This window comes from Centropristis striata, chromosome 2 (genome assembly GCF_030273125.1).
Source record: "Centropristis striata isolate RG_2023a ecotype Rhode Island chromosome 2, C.striata_1.0, whole genome shotgun sequence".
Classification (NCBI taxonomy): Eukaryota; Metazoa; Chordata; class Actinopteri; order Perciformes; family Serranidae; genus Centropristis; species Centropristis striata.
In genome coordinates this window covers 26,771,067-26,796,614 of record NC_081518.1, presented here as the reverse complement: position 1 = coordinate 26,796,614, position 25,548 = coordinate 26,771,067, and the positions used below count along the sequence as shown (strand labels likewise).

Sequence of the window (25,548 nt, the reverse complement as noted above, 5' to 3'; positions counted from 1 at the left end):
GATTATGATTAAAACTTTAAATTAATACACATTCACATTCAATACAAAAAATTAAAAAACTTAATTGAGTAATTTATTTACACAAAGTAATATTTGTTAACTCAATACAGAGAATGCATGAATAAAATATATATATATTCTCAAAATATTAAATTTATGTATCTAATATTTTGAGAATATATATTTTAGATATTTATCTAATATTTTGTGAATATATATTTTATATATTTACTAGAAGAATAACACAATCTACTATAACAGCACACACCAGAATAGTATATAGTGTGATTAAATAATTATACTTACAGTACATTTACTTAAGTAAATCTGCACTGCAATGATTCTTTGTCTCACCTGACATTTCTTCCTTTACTTGAATAAATGATTTAAGAATTTCTCCACCACTTTTACAGGCCGTGTAGAAAAAGTGTTGTTTTTTGGCCTTATTTTCATGTGCACTTCTCACCTCCCACCGCTAGTCGTCGCTGTTTTCCACGGCGCTATGTGTGTGACGGCGACGGCTGTAAACGATAAACTTCCTGTATGAACATCCGGGGCTTCTCTTCCACCGGTCCGAGTCAACATGGTGGGTAACACTTCACCTTAGCTGCCCTCACAATCCTCTTCAATCCTCACTGTCTGACCAAACATCGAGCGGTTAAAAGCATCGATCTGTACTTTAACGACACCAACATTAATAAACGCTGGATTTGGGCTCACTTTAGCGGCGTTAAATATGTAAACTCGGGCTAAATGTTTCCGTGTTATTGGCTAACTGGCAACCAAACGGTCACTAACAGCCAGAAAATTACCGGATTTCATGTTTTTACTTTAATTAAAAGTGCCGGGTTGATTCTGTTTAATATTCTCTGCTTTATAAATGTCACTTCAAGTCTGTTGCCATGACTTTAAGAGCAAGTCAGCCTTTCTAACGGCTGGTTTAACCGTCGTTACACGGCAACGGTGACGGGAGTAACGTTACAATATCAGGGTTTGGCATTAAAATTGTCCTAAAATCATCGAGTCAGTCTTTATATTTTTAAAGCTTCAAATTGGTGTCAGTGACAACGGTCCTAAGGACAAATATAAAAAAAATTAAATTATTTATTAATGAACTTATCCTGTCAAAACCTCAAATGGCTGTAATCACAATTTAACTCCACGTTTAATCTTAATTATCGTCTTTATTTGGTGTTGAAATTTTTTGGTTGAAAAGCAATAACACGTTTTAAGAGGGGCAGGTGTGACCAAATTTTGTAATTGATAGTGATTAAATTGCTGTTAATATATTTCTGTGGAGTCCCTTAAGTCCCATTTTCATCAAAAGTTATTGTTTTATAATTTGTGTGCGCTAGCTTTCACCTGAGCTGAGAAAATCTTAGCTTCTCTCTCCATTATCTGCTGCCTGTGTGCATCGTAGGTTGTTAGATTTAAGAAAAATATAAACAATACCCACTTTAAGGAGGTCTGTATTAGGCTTTTTTTGTTATACTTTACCTGCAAAATGACGGTTTATATAAATTTACCAGCCTGTTTTCCTTTGAATTCTTGTAGAAAACCTTTTGTTGCATGCCCTCACATTGAAAGGAGAATCCAAAAATGTAGAGCAAATGTGAGACTGTTTATTCGAGTGTTTTGAATGGTAAGGATTTAGAAAAAATGCATGTTTAAGAAGTACTGAGCATATGATTGCATGAGTTTGTAAAAGGATGTTTTGATGTAGTTCTGCTCTTTGATTCATTGAGAAATTTCGCAGTTTTTGAATTCTTCGTTCACCATGGAGGTATGTTAAAAAAAAAACGTTAAGTTAAAAATTCAAGGTAACGGGTTGCATTATTGATAAACAAATTCTCATTTTGCAGAGGTAGTATTCCTGAAAACAGATTTAAACACTTATATTGTGAGATGGGGAAACTGAAGGTATCCTGAAAAAGCCGTCTGTGGTGCAATTGCAATGATTTCATCTTATGAAATCTGCAAATTTGATAGAATCAAGTGGAAATGTTTCACTTTGTACTGTGTATTTTTAGTGGTAAAATGCATTTCTCAGTTGATATGGTTCTGCTAAAGATGCCTTTCACGATAATTTTGCTGTGTTTTGACAAAACAGTTGGTTTAGAGGTGTCACTAAATGATATATAAATTAGCTAAAAATGTTCCCAGTTTGACCACTAGTAAACAGTTCAGTGTAAACTTCACAACTTTACATGATTTTCCTCCACTTTACCACCTTTATTTCTCAACTTAAGGGCCTCTGTTTGGTTTTCTCTTCAGGGGCGAGTCAGGACCAAGACAGTCAAGAAGGCCTCCAGGGTCATCATTGAGAAATACTACATGCGCCTCGGCAGCGACTTCCACACCAACAAGAGGGTGTGTGAGGAGATCGCCATCATCCCCAGCAAGCCTCTGCGCAACAAAATTGCAGGGTGAGTGAAATCTGCTGCTATTTTTAAATGTTCAGACTGCAGGAAACATGCACTCCTGCAACACTCCTCTGGTGTTCATCAGCTGTACATTTGTCCAGTACAAGTGATGTGGTTTGTTTGGTCATCTTTTGTTTTGGGTCAACAGAGGAGACTGCATTGCATGATGGAATATTAGTGTTTTTAGAAAGAGGGTACATAGAAATAAAAGGGTTGCACAATAATCAAAACTGCAATATGATCTAATCTAAGGCCTTATGATTTGTGCAATGTGGAAAACACGGACAGAATCAGGGAATTTGATAATAAAAATGTAATCAACTGTAAAACGAGACACGACCCAAAAATGTAGATATGGTATATAAATCACACTATTATCATTTTAATGTAATTATACAATTGAAATGAGAATATAGAAGAGGAAAACATAGTTTCCTATAGTATTGTAAGTTATATCAATGCAAGATCAGTCGAAACAAACATAACTCAATACTGGTGCACGGCAGCTTAAAATAAATAAATCTTATCTTACAATTCCCTAAAGTAATTATTTAATAATATAATAAACTTAGTACTAATCACAGCAGTAGAGAGCAGCAGAGCTTGCACTTATTGCCTGATCGCAGCTTAGTTATCCTAAAAGATCAAACAGTCCAAAAACTGACCTGTTAACTTCACTTGTCAATACGCTCAGTGTCTCTGAGGGAAAGGCCCCACTGACCTCCTTCAGAGCACTGAGAAGTATCAAAGAAAATCTGATTAATAAGAGAACTGTTCCTCAGTCTTTTCTGGTATCGTTTGGCCCGGCCTATATCAGAAGTGCAGTTTGATGAGAAAGTGCAAAAGTTTGACAGACATTTCTTTTGTCTTTATGTACACCAGCTGTCATGTATTTCTTGATTTGGCATGATTTTTATTCTGTAATCAAACATCTTAAAAGAACAGGACTGAAAATATAGCCCCTGCTGCTCCTGGCCTCTGTACTGGAACATTGTTTTGTAAACATCCCAGTGACTGATGCTTGTGCTTATTGTTGTTAAAATCTGCCTGATAGAGTGGTCTTTGTTAGCCTGGGTATACCCAGACTGCCTTGCGCGCTCGATTTCATTTCGAACTGCCAAGGGGTCTGGAAACCAGAGAGGTTTCTTAGCCCTGTTTTAGGGATCCAATCACAGAACGGGGAGGGACGGCAAGACGATGACGCATACTACCCGGCAGACGGAAGCTTGTAGTTTTCTTACGGATCCAACATGGCTGCAGCAGACGCGAAACTCTCTTTAGCTGTAGATGGTGTTTTAAATAGTTTAGAGAGAAAGTTGAAAGGCGAAAGGTCTCTCGGCGGCTCCGCTGTCCCCCGGCTTGTAGCGAGGTCACCGGCGTTACGGTAGCTGGGCTAATAGTGGTAGCGCTACGCTACCGTTACGGCGTTAGCGATAGCTATTAGCCCCGCTATTGTAACGCCGGTTATCTCGCTACGAGCCGGGGGACAGCGGGGCCGCCGAGAGACCCGCAGCAGCTTGTTTATTGCCCATAAAATCAGTGGATGTGTGTGGCTGAATGACATGAGGGGGGATAAAGCGTGAAAATAAATAATCTTGCAGAAAGCGAGAACTGGAGAAGCAAAGCAGCAAACAACACTCTCTCTCACACACACACACACACACACACACACACACAAACAACAAACATCAATTTCTGTAGCTCTACTACGTCATCTGGTATAACTGATACGATTGGCTACCTACAGACGCTTTTGATAGACATTCTAAGCGCCCAATAAACGGCTCCGGAGGATCGTAAACCACACCTCCCCTACGGAGAACTGAACGGCTGGTTCCCAGACCACATCTCATTTGAGATTAGTCTGGTGTTAGCCAGGCTAGGTCTTTGCTAGTTTACTGGATAAAATAAACAGTAAACTGTGTCATGCTTGCTCTGATAATGACTTCACTTCAGTGTTCACTTCACAGCTTAATGTTCGGTTGTTTTCTATAAATGATGTGATTTGTGTGGATGGAAACACAGTGACTGATGGCTGTCTGAATGTTGCAGACCTGCAGAAAGCTTCTCACATTTTTCAGACATTGGTCCTTGTAGGTCAGCTGTCAGAATTAGACGATGTTGTCTCTGCTGGAGCCTGCAGAGTCCTCAGTGTTGATGTCAAAGTAAAGACTCCCAACCCACCGCTGATGTGTTTGTAGTCAGTGGAAGTGAGTGCAGAGAAATTTCACAGTGAGTCAGCATGCAGTAAATCCCCTCAGAGGTCTGGACTGCTGTAGTTTCCTGCAGCTGTTCAACTAAATTAAACATTTCACCCTCTTTAATAAAGCCATTCTTGGAACGGAGGCTTTTTGTGGAGACATTTAATTGGTGTTTGTGCTGAAGAAACTGAGGCAAACTTGGCCTGTTGTTTAACTCTAATAAAGTTAGTGTGTTGCAGTTATTTATGTGTTTTGATTAAAGTGTTCTCATACCTCCCACTTTTTGTGTCGACCAGACTTCAGCACCAAATTGTACAGCTGGAGGTCAGTCGTGTGCTTTCTCAAGATATGTTTAATGCAGAACACTTAATTGAATTAATCTGTTTTGTGCTCTCAAGCTGTGGCACACCACAAAGTGATTGTTGTTGCTGATTTCTTTGGTTTTCAATGCTTTATATTGATGTAGCAAAATGCGGACTAAACTGGACTGGTCATTGTGGTCACTAATTGAAAGCTTTCCCATTAAATTCATTGTTTCGGGGAATTGGAGTGAAAAAATATTTATTTAGCAATCTGTATTATGAACTTGAAAGCAGTTGCACAAAAATGTGTAATACAATACATGAAATTCCAGCCGAAACTTTTCCATTTGGATGACTATGAAGTGTCAGAAATGTTCATCACAAGTTACCAAAGTAATTTCTGATTAATAGATTTATAGCAATTATAATTACAGAAAACTTGGTGATTTGTGACCAGATCAACATTGTAGCACATGAAGTGTCTCAAAATGATCAATCAGCGAATAATATATAATAAATGTATAGATAACATAAGCCTTTATTGATCCCCAGAGTAGAAATTCAATTGTTGCAGCAGCACATGAAGAGAAGTACAGACAAGTGTTTAGAAAGCAAAATATAAAGGATTTGTATAAAACTAAATAAGAAGTTAAAACAGGAAATGTACAATGTAAAGTGGTTTCATTAATAGCAAGTTAGTGAAGTTATAGCGTTTGTAAACAAACTACACCAGGCTAAAATATGATTATTGTGTTGATGACTTGTTCCTCATATATACTCTATATTAAGTATATCACGTGTTCCTGCTTGTGTTTCAGGTATGTGACACACCTGATGAAGCGCATCCAGCGCGGCCCAGTCAGAGGAATCTCCATCAAGCTTCAGGAGGAGGAGAGAGAGAGGAGAGACAACTACGTCCCTGAGGTCTGTTCACACACACTCTTCTGTTTTATCACTGACTTTTGCATGAGATGAGACTTTTTGATACTTTGTTTGAAAACCTACAAACAGTTGTTATTGTTGCATTGGAGTCCCCTGGTCTTATGGAACAGCTTAGGTGTAATAACGAGTTTAAACTACACAAATTTACAGACAGACAAAAGTCACAGATCAAAGAAAAGTCCATGTTTGTTCCTGTGATAACCAGCAGGTTTTATATTCTGACCTCTGAGTCCAAGTCCTGTTGTGTGAGAATTGTTTTGACTGGAAATGATGTTATAATCTAGTTTCTCCCAGAATAAATATCCATAAACACAAGCTGTTTAATTATCTGAAACAAAAACAAAGCACAACATTGTGATCCACAGCACAAGCCGATGGCTACCTGTGATTACTGCGAAATTATTTATTTACCTCCCACTGTCTGCAGAACAACCCACATATCCCAAACCATTCTCTGCTCCACGTTCTTTCAAACAGCTCCTAATGTTGTATTTATCTCGTCCTCTAGATTTCTGCTCTGGACCAGGAGCTCATCGAGGTGGATCCTGACACAAAGGAAATGCTCAAGATGCTGGTAAGTGTAAAACATGTTTATTTTTCTTGTCTTGGTGAAAGATAACAAAGCTTTTTGTTCTGAAAAGTCTCACTGTGGCCTCATAGTAATTAAAGTTCCTTCAGAATCTGCACAGACTATTCTCAGACATTCTGGCTTGTAAAAACAAGTTATTGATCACATTAAAAAACAAATGTGTGCTCTCTTAAAGATGGATGATTCGAAGCAATAAGTGAAAGTCTCTAATTTTAGATATGATCATAAAAACATAAAAGAGGGAACTCCAGATGTAACTTATTACATTAATGATGGCGGTTTTATGTTGGTCATTGAGCTGGGATGCACTTATCATTTTTTTCTGGATTGCAAAACTATAATTTAAGACAATACTGCAGACTGCATGTGCAGGAACAGTCACAAGCTTTTCTTCAACAGGATTCATTAAACTACTTTTCAGACCTTACATAGATAAAAATTAATTCTCTAAATCATTTTCTAAACTAATGCATGATTAAATGCAGACTATATCATGAATTCAATATGACTTGATCATTATGCAGTGGTGAGCAACAGTGATTTATGATACAGCCTGGATTTAAATATGACTCATTGATCTTAAGTATATAATTCGTACCCTTATTATAAATTGTTACCAGAATAACAGAACTTTGTGATGACTTATGTCTCTCTTTATCTGCCTAAATAATTTTTTTTTCTTCCTCATGCAGGATTTCGGTGGCCTCTCCAACCTTCAAGTCACTCAGCCAACTATTGGAATGAACTTCAAAACACCACGAGGACTGTAATATCATGTGTGATTAACGTCTTAATAAAGAGACATAATTATGAATAAGATTTGTCCCCCCTCTTTTTTTTAAACCAGGAAGTGATGATGAATGTTTCCATAATGATATATGAACAGCCTTCACATTTTTCAACAGCCAGATAGTGTATGAATAACACCCAACAAAGCAAAGGATTGATTTAGAGGTGCAATTTGTAATATTTTGACATTTTTATTATTTTTTTCACTTTCTGTTGATAATGTTTTATTGTTGACATTAGTGTTTAGCTTTAGTCATCAGCAAAGCACATGGAGGAGAAAAGCCAGCAGAGGAGTCACAGGTGGTGATGTGTGGAAGCAGAAGTGAAGCAGAGCAGTCCTGCATAAAATGCTTGTTCAGTGTCTGTCATCACAACTGCTCTCTCAACAGATTGAACATGGCTTTCATGTCATGCTGTATTATGACATTTTAAGGTCACACTACACTGTTTCTTTATGTCATACTATATACCATGACATTGTTAATAACAGTTAAAGGTCATACTATACTACTTGGTAACACTAAACCGACATTTTTTATGACATTTTGAGGTCATACTACACTTTTTTATGTTACTTTATAGGTTTTTTTCATTAAATTTGAGGTCATACTATGACATTTTTTATGAGATAATATATTTTATACTACAATACTACATCCCATGATATGGTGTTTTCTGTTATTTATGGACAAACTATACAGCTAATATCAACAGACTATAATAGTAATTTTTAGTCATTTTACAATTTTGACCATTTTTGACAAAAATCGACATACTATAGTATGACTTTTTTTTGTCCAATTTTTAGACATCCCATAATATGGTGTTTTCTGTCATTTATGGACAAACTATACAGCTAATATATATCAACAGACAATAGTTATTTTAGGCATTTTCAAATTTGGCCATTTTTGAAAAAAAAATAGTGTGACTTTTTGTGAACAAACTATGCTCTAATATGTATCAACAGACTAATAAATTATTTAAAAAAAAATCATTATTAGGCATGTTTAAAAAATGACATACTATGGTATGACTTTTATTCTTCCATTTTTGGACATCTCAAAACTAATATGTATCAACAGACTATACAGGTGCATCTCAACAAATTAGAATATCATAGAAAAGTTTATGTCAGTAATTCAATTTAAAAAGTGAAAATAACAATTATATAGATCCATTACACACAGAGTGAAACATTTCATGTCTTAATTACTTATTATGGCTTACATTTGATGAAGACCTAAAATTCAGTGTTTCAAAAAATTTTTAATATTACAAAAGACCAATTTTAAAAAGTATGTTTAATATGGAAATGTTGGCCTCTGAAAAGGCATTTTAAAATTTGACATTTTTAGACAAGAGATAAAATATTAAAGTTTGACTTTTTTTATTATTTGGATTTCCCAAAGTAACTAAATATAAAAGTAGCTAATACCAAAAGATTAGAATTGGTCAATTTTTAGTCATTTTAAAATTTGACCTTTTTTGGCAAAGCCTCGGCTTCTTGCTGTGTGCTGGCTGTATGTCATCTACTGTCTGCAGTCAGCAGAGACCCTCCCCCCAGTAAACACCCAATCACTGTTTAGTACACAAATGAGCGAGCGAGTGAGTGAGCGCCTTAGTGAGTGAGCGAGCAAGTAAGTAGTTACCTTGGTGCTTAATTACTTTGGGATGAAATCTTGTGCCTTTTCAGCAGATTTGATTTGAGGGGCAAGGCATTTTTGAGGGGTTGTTGCCCACTCTTGCCCCTGCAAATAGCCGCCCCCGCTATATGATGACTTTTTTGGACATTTTGAGGTCATACTATACGATGACATTCTTTTCATGAGGATGTGAGGTCTATGTTGTTTTTTATGTAATTTGTAGGTCACACTATATTATGTTTTTTTCCACTAAATTTGAGGTCATGCTATACTGTGACTTTTTTTTTGGGACATTTTATGTTATTTTCATGAAATTTTAGGTCATACTATGAAGTTTTCTCTTTTATCTCTCTGGCATAGTATAACATGACTTGTACTATGTCTGCTATAAAGAACCTTCAGGTTTCTGGGATCCACAATCTCCCAGGACCTACAGGGGGGAACCAGCGTTAGCACATTCATCAGAAAAGTTTAAGATGTACATGTTGCCATTCGCTGTCATTTTCAATATGAAACCTGCATGGTGTATAGACATGTATATATTAACATACTGTACATACATGTACAGTGGTGTTCAAAATAATAGCAGTCCAATGCCACTAACCACATTAATCCAGGTTTTTTATTTTTTATTGCTCCATGGCAAACAAGGTACCAGTAGGTGCAGTAGATTCTCAGAAAACCATCAAGACCCAGCATTCATGATATGCACTCTTAAGGTTGTGGAATTGGACAATTAGTTGAAAGGGGTGTGTTAAAAAAAAAATAGCAGTGTCTGCCGTTGACTTTACAAACACTATTTTATACACTTTTGTCTCTAGGATTTAGCAATCCTGTGAATCACTAAACTAATATTTAGTTGTATGATCAGTTTTTTATAACTGCTTCACATCTGTGTGGCATGGAGTCAACCAAATTGTGGCACCTTTTTTTTTTTTTTTTTTAAACAGAGGGAGCATTTTGTTGCAATTTATTTTACATTGTGCAAGCTGTAGCAGTTATATTTCTGTGCATGTACATTAGTCATCAAATTCTTTCTATATGTACTCATGTCATACTATGTTTTTGTCAAATTTGATGTCATATGATGTTTTGACAAGGTCAAACTAGATCACATTTTAAAATACTCACCGTTTTTCAGACACTATGGAGATGCGTGAAGTTCATTTTTAACCTCAAATACAGTTATACCAATAAAGAGTCAAGACATGATCAGTAATGCTTAAACACCTTTATTGTGCCCAATCTGAACATACTCCACAACTGTAAGTAGCAGCAAACTTGGCAGACCACAATGAGGTAGACTTTCAAAACTCTAAAAAGCAGCTGGGCTAAGGGACAACAAGCTCAGCATGACAAACCTAATGGATAAAGAAAAGACACTTCGTCTTTGGCACACAGCTTATTATGCATTTATGTCCAACTGGAACAGGAAGGCAGAATGGGATAAGAAAGCGTGGAATCATTAACTAGGGTCTACTCAAGCTCTGGATAGATAAAAGTTATCAGCTAAGTGGATGTTCTTACATTCAACAGGAAACAAGCAGCTGTTCTAACATAGGCGTGTCCCCCTGCTGATGTACAAAAGTGATTAAAAACCACTGCCACCTCTCCACACGTGCAAATTAAAAAGTGCAAAAATCAAACTATGTACAATTAAATGTTCATTCACGCTGCTCGCAACAGGATCCATCAGGTGCTTCAGAAATGATGGACTGCCCAGTTCAAGCAAATCCAGTACTATTGTTACATACATTTAATATAACTGGACCAACGAAGCAAGTTAAAGAAGTACTTCCAACAATTTGTGCCCATTCAGTTGAAATTTGGGAGGGCAAATTAAAAATAGCCACAGAAAAAAAAAAAAAAAAAAAAGTATGAGAAAAATGAAAAAATAAAAAAGGGGTGGGGGGTTTTCCCGTAAACAGCCGCCTGGTAGAATTCTGTTCAAAATTTTCATGTCATGACTTAAAACCGTTTGTGTACAAATTAGTATAAAACTGCGTAAAAATGTCTGAAATGCACTGGTTAAATGAAGCCCAACATTCAACTCCCAAAAGTAAGAAACACCAGTTGGTTTGCACGGGAAAAACCAATGCCAACTGGGGGTAGGGGAGGGAGGGAGCAGGGAAAAAAATAAAAATTTAAAGGCACTGTATGGCATTTGCCAATGAACGGCAATGAGACTTGCGTGATTGCTCTTCACTATGCAACACATGTAAACAAAAAAAAAAAAAAAAAAAAAAGAAATGGCATTTTCATCCACTTCTTAACCTTCGGCTGACTCCCTTCTCTCTGTCTGGCCGCAGGTCTGGAAAAATGCATAAGTGTGAAGGGCCCCTTGTCTTTCCCAACAAGGTCACTGTGCATAGTGCCACTGTGAACAACAGCAAAAATGTAGCAAGTGCAAAAGTGAACATTTTCTACAGTGATATCCCAGTGCCTGGTGGAGTGCCATGGTGCCCTCAGACAGAGGGACATCTGGCACACGTGCTCTCCTTGGCGGGCAGCCGCGCCCCCGTCGAGAGGGGCTCTTCCTCTGACCCTTCAGAGTGTTTGGATCCATCTGCTCTAGCTGGAGTCCCTGTTCTTCTGGTTGCGCATGAGGGGCCGGTGGTTGCTCAAGATGTCCATGGAGTGCTGCCAGTGCCAGCAAGAGCGGCAGTAGTACTTGAAGCAGGCCTGTGTGCAGACAGAAAGTGATTGAGTATACTGTAAAGTACATTAAACGTTGATATTTCCAATGTTAGTTCAACACTTTCAGGTGATCAATTTGAGCTACTGTGTTTTAATTCAAAAGGACATCAGTTTATTACAACTTCAGTCATTTTGTAGCATTGATCATTGCAGCGGTCAGTTAAAACCAAATTTTTTGCCCTTCATTATTTGGAAATGCAACAATGCTGCTACACTGAAGGCTGACAGGGGTTTCAGGGTCACACAACCAGGTTGTAAACAAAACTACGACTGAGTTGAGGAAAGTTGTGAAAACTGTCCATCCCAGTTTCTTAAAATCCAAAGTGATGTCTTTAAATGTTTTTTGGTCAAAAACAAAGAATATTCAGTCTTATGATATAAAAAAGAAAATCTCCTTATGAGGCTGAAAACATTGCCATTTTTGTATGAAAAATTACTTTAATACATTAAAATAGTTGCCAATTATTTTCTGTTGATTGACTTATTGTTAATGCACCCTTTTCTGAAGTAAAACTGAAAATGAAAGCACTGTAGAGTTAGTTTTCTTGTACAAAGAGATATGTGTGCAGATATGGCACAAGTACAGTAGAGACAGGTAGTCAAAGTTGAACCAGGAAGTCTGTAAAATATTTTCAACTAACATCTCAGGTTAGCTTTTGCAACAAAGACAGGAGGTAAACTGTTGAGTTTCTGTGTTCCAAGATCTCAGCAATTAACTTTGTACAGTAATTAACCCTTCACAAAGTGCTAGTTAATGACTGTTGTATTTTTGCTTCCATCGTCACTCCAGTTTTTTGCTCCAATCAGAAAAAAAAAAAAAGTTAATTTCTTTCCCACCTCTCCAGGAAATGATCACTATAACACATGCTTGTAGTTTCTATAGTTTCTTGCTCTCAGATGGCCATAAAAATTTTGTGGATTTCGAGCTTGTAATGGTTAAAATGGAGAATGAGTTTCCACTGACCTGGTCTCTGCAGAAGAAAGGCCCAGGTTGGCGAAGGCAAACTTGACACATTGAGTCTTCCAGGTACGGGTCAATTTGGACCTGAGGGGGAAAAGTCAAAGCCATGATGATCAGTTTACAGCAGTGACAGCAAGTGAGGAGTTAAAATAAAACACTTCCACTACTGTTGTAAGTGAAAACTTGCTGATGAAGTGTTTTTTTTTGTAACTTTGAAAGACAGTGATGCTTAAACAAGCTTTAAGAGAATGTGCTGCATGAGCCATTTTTACAAGCTGAATTAAGGATACTGGATTTCCTTTCGTGTTTTATTATTTAAATTAAAGAGTCACTCTAAGGCATTTATTCACAACAGCAGCAGCCGTGAAACTCAGTATTCACATCAGGAAAAGCACAATAGGTCCCCTTTATTTATATAACGCACTGATTAATGTAGCTACATGATATCATGAGAACATGCAATCCTGTTTGCAGATGTTTTCAATGTCTCTCCAATTTCAGATCACATTCCTGCTGCAATTGTGAAATTTTTAAATTTATCGGTGATATTTCTCATTAGAAATATTCCCATTGCTGCAATGACAGATGGTACAGACACAGAGCAGATGCTGAAGTCCCAGAAATGCTGCCCAATCAGACTTTTGGAGAAGGGCTTAAAGACACAGGTGCTAAAATAGAGCATCTCAGACAGAGGGAACAAAGAGTGTAGCAGCCATGTGGAGTATGAGAATATGGAGTTTTTAAATTTAAGTATATAAACATGTCCCAGTTGAAAGCCAAAATACTAGTTGGAGTAGTAAACAAAAGTGAAGAAATACAGGTCAGGCAAATCAGAGCAAAATCAGAATGTATTATATTCCATTAACCTAACTATGCAAAGTAACAAGTAGGCTTTGAAAATATTGCATGTTTTAGTCTGCTGCATTTTTTTTCTCTCAAATGTTGTGCAGTAGTAGTGTGATGTAGCACAGCACATCTTACCTTCTTTGTAAACTTCGGGGTTTTGATCTCAACAAACGCTGCACACACAGCCTTCAGGTAACTACGCTGATTGTTAAAAGTGACACGTCCAGAGCCTGCACACAACAGAAGTCAGATAATTTAGTAGGTTTCTGTTTTTGCATAAATCTGTAGTCAGTCTCCTCAATGTTCACATGCATCAATGATTTACACCTGGAGCACGGCTCAATTCCTCATGTCAAAAGATTAACTTTATAAAATTCCGCCTCAACAGTGAATGTCCATAATGGCAACTTGATTGGGTCACATTCATCACAATAAAATCAGTCTGCATGATTGAAGCCTCTGCTTTATAAACAAGTACACTGTTGAATTTTTAAAAAGCTATTGATTAAAAATAAAACCTGAACACAAAGAAATGACTGAAGATGCACAGGTGACCAATAAAAATCTGACTTATTCTGGAGTTTCCAATACTACACCTTCAAATCATACTTTTTAACTTTAATAAGCAGGAAATCCAACTCCACACTAGGGATGGGAGTTTGGAAGAAACCTGCCAACGCAATTATCTGTAACGTTAACAATCAATGAATCAATCTATTTTGCGCATGTATGCTTGCAGCGATAAAAGACAGTAATATGCAAAAGCCCGTTTTGATAACGGACGCTTTTATTTAGAAAGGACATAGAGACTTGATCTGTCAATCATAAAACTAACTCAACTGAGATCAAACTGGAAAGATAACGTCAAGGAGTTTTAGCCCCCGAAGAGGTAGATTAGTTTTCACAGTAATCTTGCATATTTTAATGCATTTTGTGTTTAAATAAATATTGGATGGAATGAAACCTAGTAATTCATGCTAGCAAGGTTTGATACAGTAAGCTAGTTTTGCACAAATTAATACTCCAATTGTTATTGCAACTTTCAGTTTGAGAATTAAGTTGGATAAAGCTACAGTTTGCAGCTCATTGGCTTATTGACGTACGGCTGCAGAACTGAACGATCGGCTGCGTTTCAGCTCAGTGGGTACTGACACGCAGTTATAGATAAAATAAGAATTTGGTCAATCACGTGGAATTTTTAATCAATCTGTATTTTTTAACACCATTAAATTGATCGATTAATTATTCCCATCCCTACTCAACACTCGGGGTCTCACCTATGGGGTACTTGTGCTTGTCCGTGTCGATGCCAGCGTACATGACGCCTCCAAACAGGTCGTTCATGATGCTGGCCAGGGCCTCAGCGTTCAGCATGCCATGCAGCGCGCCAACAAACACAGTCTTACTGGGGTCCAGACGCTGGGCGGGGCAGCGCACATAGTTGCTATCAGAAATCACCCAAGGGATCACCTGCACCTGAAGACAGAAAAGGGACAAGAGTCACTTGACAGACAAAAACTATGAATAAAATCTTAATACTGGTAAAGTTGTGAATAAATTAAGGAACTGTCTGTGTGGCCACATCTGTTTACCATGTTTTCCCCCCCCAATCAAAGCAGCAAATGCCCTCACTTGATATGTTGGAAGCAGTGAATTTCTGCCCTTTTATATGATTAATTACTTGAACAATTAAGTCAGTTAGTTTCCTGTCAAGTTGTTTGATTGGATCAGCTCTAACATAAGAGAATAAAGGAACAGGATTAGAAATATGATCAGCCCCAAGAGCTCAATTCTTGCTGCTGCAGTTCAGACAATTTAAAATCAGTTCCAAACGAAGCATTTAATTTCTTTGAATACCCAATTAAACATTGTTTTCAGCACTGACTTTCTAAATCTTCACTGATTAAATCTGATGCAGTAAAATAAATTATATGCACAAGAGACTTTTCAATTTAGAATGCAGAGAAATTCAGGAGACTAATTCTCAGCTCCATAAACTATCATAAATAACGGCCTTAAAATTCCACTCTGTTGACCTCTTTACTCAACTACTACAGTAAATGCACTTAAATCAGTGGTGGAATGTAACTGAGTGCACAATTGTGCATTGTTCATGTTTATGGTTTCTACTCACATCCTTGCATCGCATTCTGCGGCTGGACATCTTGAAGTAGTACTCCCTGTTGTCCTCAGGGTGAAACGGGTCCTGGGAGCAGGCGTGCAGCAACGCCCGAACAGACTTCTCGTTCTCAAACACCAAGTAAACGTAGCCTAGAGAGATACACAACTTTAGAATATAAAAAATGTGGCAGGCCCACAGTATTATATAGTATATATATTGTAGCGTGTTAAATATCTGTCAAATGCAAAGTACTCAGGAAAACAAAAAATATAGAAATGTATGTATATAGAATGTATGTGACCCATTTTTTCTTGTCTTCAATATGTGTATGTTTCTTGAGCTGCTGTGGCAACTAAATTTCCCCACTGTGGGATAAATAGTCATATCTTATATTGCATAATATAATCAACTATTTCAATGTTTTAATTAATAGTTTTGTTTTTCCTATCAAGCAAAAATATCTAATAACTTAGCTAAAAGAGGGAAACTGAAAACCTGATTTGAACTGAACCGTGAATTTGTACAGTTTGGTACGTTTGATGCAGAGAAGAGGCACTGTTGATTTTGATATACTTTACAATGGTGCATATTTATGCCTTACATTCTGGCAGTTGCTACGTTTTAGCAAAAGAAAAATACTTCTCATTGTCAAGTTGCACTAATAAGTAAAGTCTGAAAAATGCCAAAAAATATCTTTTCTAGATAGTGAAAGAATGGAAGAGGTCAAACCCAGGTCCCAAGTGGTATGCACTCTACCAGTAAGCCTCAGAAAAGCTTTTCTTTTAAAAAGATGTGACTGGCAAAATTGCAGCTTTGTTACTGTCAAATTAAAATTTGCACAAATTGACAATTTCATCCGTGTTGTTGAAGTGATGGCGGGAGGGGATATGCGGTTAACAGCTGCAGTACTTAACAGATTACTGCCTAAATTAACTATGCATTGTATACATATCTTGAAAAAAATTCTCGAATTATGCAGACAGTTTGTGTGAAACCAGCATTAGGAAATTGAAAAAAAATGACCTGAAAACAAACTTCTTTGTTGACTACAAATGACCAGCAAGTTGAATAAATGCCTCTAAAATCCAAATACAAGCTTTCAAAAACTGATATTTTTAAACACAAGTCTATTGCATAATGAGACATTTGAATCCATCACCATGTTTTCTGCTACATTTAAGCCCCGCTGTCACCACCCAGAGAAGCTCTAGAAGATAAACACTCAAACTCACCATCAAGCCATGTGCTCACCACAGTGCCACCCTGAAACCATGAAGGGTAGAAAAAAAAAGTAGCCTACCAGCTCGTTGTTACCTTTAGCAACATTACCTTTGGGAGGACAGCGAGGGTGCTTTCCATCCTTACCAGGCCACTCCACCGTCAGAGGGCCGTACCCGCTGAAGGTGTTGATCAGGCCGGCTGAAATAAAGAACACGTTTCAAAACAGGTATTTCAATAAGTCTCGTTTCCAAAAAGTGATTTGAATTTTGGTTTCACAGGATGTTGAGGAAAGTTGATAAAGACACAGCTTGAAAATACTCAAATACCCGAGATGTACTTTTGCTTAAAAATGCGCGAGGGTGAGCTACCTTTGTTCATGTCCATTGCCACATTGTTGTTTTTTTTTACAATTTGGTTATAAGGCAGCATTATTCTGCCCCCGATCTGTTCTGTGCATGCACAAACGCTGGCCACAAGTAGCCATGTCCTTAAGTGTACCCTGCTTTATCGTCCATTTTATTTGAAACTAGTGGCTGAGACCATAAACTCATTGGGAGAGTGATTACTGATGTGGTAAATCAAATAAGTAGGCTCATTCTTCTTTGAAATAGGCCTGGCTTTTTTGGTAAACTTGCTCCTCTGATTAAAATAGGTTAAAAAACAAAAATGATTCTAAAGCAGTTTCATGTTCAGAATCAGTGTTTCTCAGATACTGCCGACTAAGAGGTTGGTGATGAACTGTTGCCAATGTTTGCTCAGCTTGTTTTGCTCTTAACTTGGACCTAGATGTCAAAATGACAAATCTATCATCCAGTTAAAATATACAGTTCAAAAACAACTGAAACTCAAAAAAGTGCATCATAAAAAGTTTAGCTTTAGCTTCTGGCGGAAAACCACAATGTTTACTTCAAGTTTACAGGATGGAAATATTTAATTAGAATCCCATTTGTGCATGTGTAGACACTAAAAGCTATGGTTTTTAAATTAATTAAACTGACGCAATTGGTTTTATTTCCATTCCTCCTGATTTAAGCTCATTTGCTTTACACTGGTTATTATGTGATAGATTTTTTTACTAGTCTTTGCATTGTCAAATTTGCTGTGCAAAAGGATGCATTGTGGTTTGCGACGGCTCAAATGTATTTAAAATATTTAAACAACTCTGCTTCCTGCTTACATTACATCCAGCTACAACACTTTACCTTAATCAGAATAATAATAATGAAAGTATGCATTTAAGCACCCTTAAGGGGTCATCACTCGTTGCTCAGTAAGATTAACTTCTCTTAAATACTTTATGGATGCTCATCAGCGCTAAATTAAAATTAGAGCAGCAGTTACCTTCAGTGATGTCCCAGGGCACGCCACCAAGAAAGACCTTGCAGGAGTACAGAGGATCCTTGTTGTTTCTGGGAGGCAGCTGACCGCTCCAGGTGAAAGTGGCCTCATTCACAGCTGAATAAAAGCCAAAATTGACGTCACTTCGATCCACACAGCTACAGCAATCTAAACCATTAAAAGCTGAATACAGTGCAAGCAGCAATGTGACAGACTGAGAATTACCTGCAGCCTGTCGGTGCAGGCGGGCCTCCCTCTCGATACTGAACGTATCATCAGACTGGTCGAGCATCTCTGCACCAGGCCAGGGAGAGCCGGTGCGCCACCGGCGAGAAATGGCTGAGGCGGGGCTGGCACTGGGTGGAGGAGTCAGAGGAGAGCTGGTGTCCTGGGGGTCCAGTCGGGAGCCCAGTCGCAGCAGATCCTTCTGCATGTTTGATGCGAGATAAGGCAGGGGAGGAGAAATCCGCAGAGTCGACTGGAGAGAGAAGACATGTCTAGACAATTGTAGCTCACTGGAGACATCAGGAGAAATATGAGCCTTCTACAGAGTTTGAATCATAATTACTGCAAGGAAATCCAGCTCAGTAAAATAAAGATCAGCTGATAAGGTCAAACATTGAGGGAGAAGTGGAACCTAAATGACATGGTTTAACAAATGTACATTTCAACATCGCTGATACACTTTCTAATCTGCTGCTCTTGTCAACAGATGCACGTTTTATCCACTAAGTGAAGCATGGCAGCTCCTTCATGCAGTCTCAGTCTGCAAAAGTGGGATTCATTTACATTGCAACAAGAGTAAACATGTGAGTAAGTGCAATCATTGAGGTGTACTGAAGTCACCTGTTCTATTCCCTCTTTTCCTGCAGGTTTGCTGCCACACTGTTCATCTGAAAGCTATGCTGTAACTTGCTGCTACAGATGCTGTCACAACGACTGTACAACATTTCACCAGCAGCCCATTGGGCTCTGAATCTAGCTTCCTCCAAAAGTCTGTATATTTGGTGTCAAGTCTCTGGTTTTTTTTTAAGGGGGACTATAAGGTCAATCACAATCCATTCTGTGTGAACTGGGTGAGTGAAATTCCATTCTCTTTTAATTTAAGATAATGTCAGTGAGACTTAAGACTTTCTGCAGATGTTTTACATCAAAAGTCTGGCAGGAAAGCCTTTAAATCTGCCGGGAAGGATTTCAAGATGAGACATCTGTGCAGAAGTGTTGTGTGTTTTAAGCTCCTGTCAATGACACTCAACTGAATGGAAGCTTGAACTAGTCAAAATAAATGCAATTTTCTTTGCATAGTTTGGTCGGGTTTGGTTGTAGCATTTTCATTAGAGAGCTTCCGACTGTTTTTTGTTGATAAAGAAAAACAGCAGTAGTGCCGTTTAGAAGTACTATGCATTTGAGGCAAATTAATATTTAAAAGAAATACAAGCAAGCTCATCTGAAAAACAGCAGAAGAGAAGAAATTACAGAAAATGTGTCCCAGCATAGTTTCTTTTTGCCGTTCATTTATCTTAGGCGCTGCACCCAAGTCTTAAAATGTATAGAGGAAACCCTGCTGTTTTATGCCAACATGTTGATGAAAATGTTTGTGATAGTCCTACATAAACACTTAAATACACAGGCGATATAGTACAATATATTGATTAGACCCTGATGACTATTGCTGAGGTCAATAAGTCTGTATTGTAATTGTGCTGATCATAGGTGATTGTGAAGGATTATTTTTGCATGACTTGATACATTGCAGGATTTCCATGGAAAACACAGTATACCTTTAAGCGGGGAAACCAGGAAAACAGGTCAATTTATATATCAATCCTGCTGTAAATAAGTGTATTATCATTCCACTGATGAATATAAATATTTCTGACATCTACATTTATGCATTGTTCCCAATTTTTTAGATTTCCTCTTGTTTAAATTGTTGATACTTTTATGTTTCTGGTTTAAATTGCTTGTTTACCATTTGTTACTTTATTGATGCTTCCGTTTTTTGCTATGCATTTTTGCTGCTGTAAGACTGAAAATGTCCCCGTTGTGGGACTAATAAAGACTTTCTGCAGATATTTTACATGAAAAGTCTGGCAGGAAAGCCTTTAGATCAGCTGAGGGATTTCAAGATGAAACATCTGCATTGGGAGCATTGAGTATCACTGGAGCTAAAATGCACAAAAAGGAACTGAATTTAAGCTTGAACTAGTGTCAATTTATCCAATTTTCCTTGCAGTTGAATACAATACATTTGTATTAGTTTTATGCATCTTATGATGGCCCAAGCCACTTAAGACCATATCCCCAGCCTTAATATTTGGTTATTTAAAATAAAGTCTGTAGTCAGGTGGAGTGGAAGTGTATTTGTCCCAAGTCTACAAACAATCCAATACATAAAACATAATAATAATAATAATAATAATAATCTCTTACCAGCATGTCACAGAGGTGGTCTGAGCCAGAGCTGAAGCCGCTGGTCTCCGAGTCTTCAGGACTGCTGGAGCGAGAGTCCAGGAAGGAGCTCGAGTCGAGACGGTTTGCCATGCGAGCCATGCTGGGGAACTTCTCCAGGAAGTCAGCAGTCATGCTCATGGACTCCGGGGGCAGGTAGCCCGGGGGCTTTCCCAGGATGCTACTGAAGGGATTGTTCAGTATACCGAGCACTGGAGAAAAGGGACAAATTTAGTCTATGATTCAGACATTTCGGGAAGCCATTGAGATATCACCTCTCGTTTGACGTAGTGCGTTTCTCACGAGCAAATTGAAGATAGGATGTGTTTGCATTCTGACAAATCGATACGGATCTGTAGATTCAGCAGGCAGTGCAAATTCAAGTTCACACAAACCACTCGAGTCAATGCTTGAAGCATTTTCAATTTTACTTCCGATTTTGGCTGCAATCAATCTGAAACACAATCTTATCACAGAAGCATCACACCGTTCCTTTCAGCAAACTGGAGGCCAACTGATCCTACACCTTCTTGAAAACAAAGTCCAGTGAGTGCTTAGCAGCCTTTAAGTATTAACAAGCAGCTTCCTCCTTGATAACAAAGTGAGTCAAGCTGGCAAACGACAGATACGTGGCCTATAACAGTGAACATGAGGCTCTGAGGGGATTATTCAGCTGTAGGCCGCATTCAAAGCTCTGTCCCACTTTGTTGCGGGCCCAGTTTAGAAAGCTGAAGCTAAATGAAGTTATGCTGGGATCGGGTTGGACATTCAGCGACAAAACTATAGCACTACAAAATGGGTCAGGACAAGTGGGGCACCGTTAACTTCTGCGATACAGTCTCCAAAGACAAACGATCATGAGTTAACAAGCCTAAATGTCAGCATTTACATCATCTGTGATCACGCATGTGAAGCAGCTCACTGGGACTGTTTCTGCTGTGCATCCTAAACCTCATCAGTTCAGATCAACAGGTGCTTAAATATTCATTAAATTTCTTCACAAAATAAAAATCTCACATCATATAGGTTTGTGGGAAAGAAAAGAAGCTTCACTGGTTTGTTTTTATGCTTACTGGATTGCTGGAGATGCAGCAAAGCAAAACTGCCACATCATCCTCCCTTGTGACGCTACAGCCTGTTCCCATAGACTGTTGTTAATAACCAATCACCACATATTAAAATATAAATGAGGGCTTCACAAACAGCGTCACAGATGTTACAATGTCAACTCTAATGTAGAAATTAAAGGGGTCATGAACAGAGCTAATAAACAGCCACTATCGACCTCACTCTGACATTATCTGGGTTCAAACAGAAGCTGCAGGTTTTGTGGTCATTTCTAAATACATTCAGATAAACAAAAAGCTCTGGTACTTACTAGAGGGTGAGCTGGTTTGAACCTGGGAAGGGGAGTTGTGTGCGTCCGACTCCTGGCTGCTCCAGGGTCTGTCCCATCCAGACAGCCGGAGAGACTGGAGGCCCAGGCCCAGGTCTGTGACACCCGGCGGGCCCCTGGACGACGGCATCTCCTGGGAGCCGGGCATGCCACCACAGTTGGGGAAGAGCATCCTCCTGCTGCCCACCGCAGCCAGCTCCGACTCTTTTCCGATCCAAGATCCAGTTCAGAGATTTAGAAAAGAGACAGGAGAGAGGAAGTGTTAGACAGCTAAAGAGAACTGTTGTTCCAGTCTGCGTTACATCAAAAAAAGAGCAGGGAGAGAGTCGTCACACAGATTAAAAACAAACTTCTCCGATCACCACAACGTCTCCCCCTACCCTGGCTGACGGGGGAGCTAACCTGCTGCCTCTGTGCCCGGTGCAACTGCCATGCATCTCCGTCCGCATCACTGACCCACCTAGCAGCATGTGACATGGCTGCTGATGCACTCGCACACCCCTGCTAATGACATCAGCTTTCCCCCACCTCCCTGCTTCCTTGCCTAACAACTGTGTAATGAAAAATTCCTGTCAGAGCTATTGGCTTGTTGATAGAAGCACTCCCCTCTCTGGTAGGCACAGCACGTCTCCGAGTCGGTGGGAAAACAGCCGCCACTGCTGCCACTGTTACTGCTGCTGCTGCTGCTGCTGCTTACTCTGTCTAGCCTTGTTTCCTGAGCGAGCTGACAGAGGCGGGAGGAGGGGGGAGTGAGGGGGAGGCGAGGGGCAGAGCTACAGCGGCATGGTCGGAGCGAATGACTCAGCAGACTTGATTTAAAAAAGAACTTTAAACTTGAGGATGCACATCAGAAAACTGGGTTGAAATAACATTTCATTTATTTGTGTTGTGTAGTTTGTTTTGTGCACACAGTGAAGAATCAGAGGCTCGCTGTAGCAGAAGCAGCTGACTGATCAGATGTTGAGGATGGAGCGATTTGCACCGCCAGCTCCTCCCTTCCCCTCTCTAGGCCTGGAAAGCATCCAGCTGCAGCCCTGATTCAGCAACACCGAGCTTGGGGTTGATGTTGCACACAGAGGCCACAGCAGAAGTTTAGCTCAGCTTGTGTCAAGATACAATTTTCATATCGCTAGAAAAAAAAAAAAAAAAAAAACTTACACAAGTGTTTTACTGCGGCTTCTGTCAAGCAGAGTCAAAGATTTACATCATATCATCCAGAGCAAACGACGGACACGGCTTAAGCAAATTAATTCACAGAGGACGCAGGCACCGCGCTGAGCTTAAATCTTGGCAAATCTCACCCTTTGTAGAGGTAAAAAAAAACACTTCAAAGTGCTGCAATGCTGCAGAGCGGCGATGCAGCATGAATCAGCTGCTGGCACCCAAATGATAATGACAAGGTGAAGCAGGTTTAACAGATGGAGACTCTGGCTCGGAAAGTGGCTCCGTCTTTGGTGGGGAACCAACTTTTCACCTAAAGCAGTTAAAAAGTAGTTGTATTGTAACTTGTTTTTGGAGTAATTTTCAGAGTTTCTAAGCATTTTCAAGGTACTTAAACCAGAAGTTTACAGACTCTCGAGGCCTTTATTACCACGTCTAAATTGTTGCTATGAATACAAATGTGAAAACCATTATAAAGCAACAGCAATGAATGAATATTGACATGTTGCGTATTTTACCAGTTGTTTATATCAACTTTGATTGCATGTTCAAACAGAGGTCGATTGAGTGAGCATTAGCCTTTATATTCAAGATTTACACCAATATCTCCTCAAAAAAGGTCTTCCCTGTGCCCCAGTCTCGTCTCATTTGAATTGTTTGATACACTGCTCCCATACATGATGATACTGCTCTCGATTTTCTACAATTCCAAAACACATATGGCAATAGTGGTCAAAACTGATGTAAAAATTGCATGTTATTTTATCTTGTCTTATTTTGTATTATTATGTCTTTTTTTATTTTAGATGTGCCCCAAACGCTCCACCACATGCATTCAACAAAGTCTTCCACAAACTAAATGGAAACACAGTTAGTGAAGTCCTTACAGTGTAAAATTGAAGATAGAAGAGAAAATACAAATTTAATTTCACAACAGGTTAAACTGAAAATATGAACGTGTTCGCTTTGCACAAACTTTCCTCATAAGGAGTGAGGTTCAGTGTGACTTGAGCTTAGTGTTTCTAAGACTTTGTGTTTATGCACTAGGAGAGTAAGCGAATCTTTTGTTATTTTCTGCAGCCTGGTCGACCTACTGCAGAGGTGAAAATACTAAACAGACTTTACCACACAGCAGGTCTGGCTTTCCCTTGGTGTTAGGTGTGGTGCACACACCGGTGAAATCCAGAGCGTTGCCCAGCATGGTGTTCATCCTGCGGAAGATATCGGCGTTGCTACAGGTGGACAGGGCCGGGGACTCGGAGTCCGGGCAGTCGGGCCTGCGGGGATCGTTTCTCTGCAGGAGGGGAACCAGGAGAGAGGAGAAGTTAACGGGAAAAGTCAAATTCAACGTTAAGACACCTATAAAACAGTTTTTTCGACCGTTTGTTGACAGCTCTGGTGATTTTTTTGGCTAGGAATTAAAGTTTAAGCCCCAACGAGACGTCGGTGGTAATTTCATGCCACACAAAAGGTCAACTGTGAACGTTAAACTTAGTAAATTCACATTTTTTTTCTTCCAGTTTTGAACTCACCAGGGAAAACGCCATAATGTGGACTGACAGCAGATGAGAGAAACGTCACAATAAAAACGGCTGGCAGACATAAAATGTCATTTTTATGAAGTGTGCTGCTCAGATAATTAGTCTTAATTTAGTGAACGTGTGCTCGGCGAATGACGGAGCCGCGAGGGCCACTGTTCACGTGACACACATCAAAGAGCACGCCGCACAAACTACAAATCACGTGTCAATACAGATTATAATCATTTTTAAAAGTAGCTTGCTTGAGCTTTGTGCATGTTTCATTGAATATATAAATAATAATACAATATTTTCTGAATTTACCAAACATATTAATAACTGCAGTCATAAAAATAAAAGTCTATCATCCATGCTATCATCGTCCGTTTTTAATGGAGAGAATCACTAGTATTTTCTTCCCAGTGTATTGTACTGGGATGTTTCCCAACTTATTTCAAAGAAATATTAACAGACTCAACAAGTATACTATACTGTTTTTTGGACTATATTGCCATTGATATATAAAATAATATTATTCAAAATATTTTAAAAGCATTGTACAACTTATCTAACCTGCAAAGGCAAAGGCTTCTCTCTGTTTTCTTGATAATATTATTATTAAAATATACTCCAAGTATCCAAATCTTTACTGCCCAGTGCATTCTGGGATATGTCCCACTTAATTTTAAACAAATATTATGACAGACTATACAAATATTAATATCATCACCAGTATAGTTCAGTTTTTTGGACCATATTGCCATTTATATTAAAAAAGAATATTATTAAAAGCCTTGTAAAACTTATCTGACCTGCTGTAGCAAAGGCTTTACCCTGTTTTTTGGACAAATATTCTTTATATTTATCATTATTTTTGTACATGTTTGGAATGCTTAAAATTGTATTAATTGGCACAAAAAACGTGTACTTCCAATTTTATACA

General features: G+C 38.6%; 2 protein-coding genes across 6 annotated transcripts; one reads left to right on the top strand and one right to left on the bottom strand.

Annotated features, from left to right (window-relative positions):
- Positions 1-506: 506 nt before the first annotated feature.
- Positions 507-7,274, top strand: LOC131993703 (small ribosomal subunit protein eS17-like). Of its 3 annotated transcripts, none has more exons than XM_059359711.1 (5): positions 507-586; positions 2,275-2,426; positions 5,745-5,850; positions 6,377-6,442; positions 7,150-7,274. In XM_059359711.1, the coding sequence occupies exons 1-5, from the start codon at positions 584-586 to the stop codon at positions 7,225-7,227; spliced, it is 405 nt and encodes a 134-aa protein (XP_059215694.1). In that variant the 5' UTR covers positions 507-583; the 3' UTR covers positions 7,228-7,274. The 3 variants fall into 3 exon arrangements, with proteins under 3 accessions (XP_059215694.1, XP_059215703.1, XP_059215688.1); XM_059359720.1 differs by lacking the exon at positions 507-586 and adding an exon at positions 1,619-1,642; XM_059359705.1 differs by lacking the exon at positions 507-586 and adding an exon at positions 1,761-1,783.
- A 2,834-nt stretch (positions 7,275-10,108) lies between these two features.
- On the bottom strand, positions 10,109-24,755 carry cpeb1b (cytoplasmic polyadenylation element binding protein 1b). 3 transcript variants are annotated; one of them, XM_059354342.1, is made up of 12 exons: positions 24,618-24,755; positions 24,211-24,379; positions 21,907-22,128; positions 20,511-20,740; positions 18,303-18,555; positions 18,081-18,194; positions 16,833-16,937; positions 15,531-15,667; positions 14,674-14,872; positions 13,532-13,626; positions 12,554-12,634; positions 10,109-11,574 (listed from the first exon to the last, which is right to left on the bottom strand). In XM_059354342.1, exons 1-12 carry the CDS (start codon positions 24,630-24,632, stop codon positions 11,464-11,466), a joined length of 1,731 nt encoding a protein of 576 aa, XP_059210325.1. In that variant the 5' UTR covers positions 24,633-24,755; the 3' UTR covers positions 10,109-11,463. The 3 variants fall into 3 exon arrangements, with proteins under 3 accessions (XP_059210325.1, XP_059210333.1, XP_059210335.1); XM_059354350.1 differs by having other exon boundaries at positions 16,848-16,937; XM_059354352.1 differs by having other exon boundaries at positions 24,259-24,379.
- Between the last annotated feature and the right edge of the window lie 793 nt (positions 24,756-25,548).

Excerpts from the sequence above, each read along its gene's own strand:
- LOC131993703 (XM_059359705.1), top strand. Across the intron at positions 2,427-5,744 it reads CTGCGCAACAAAATTGCAGG|GTATGTGACACACCTGATGA; the intron begins GTGAGTGAAATC and ends CTTGTGTTTCAG. Across the intron at positions 6,443-7,149 it reads AGGAAATGCTCAAGATGCTG|GATTTCGGTGGCCTCTCCAA; the intron begins GTAAGTGTAAAA and ends TTCCTCATGCAG.
- cpeb1b (XM_059354342.1), bottom strand. Across the intron at positions 18,195-18,302 it reads CCTGCACCGACAGGCTGCAG|CTGTGAATGAGGCCACTTTC; the intron begins GTAATTCTCAGT and ends GCTTTTATTCAG. Across the intron at positions 11,575-12,553 it reads CTTTCTTCTGCAGAGACCAG|GCCTGCTTCAAGTACTACTG; the intron begins GTCAGTGGAAAC and ends GTCTGCACACAG.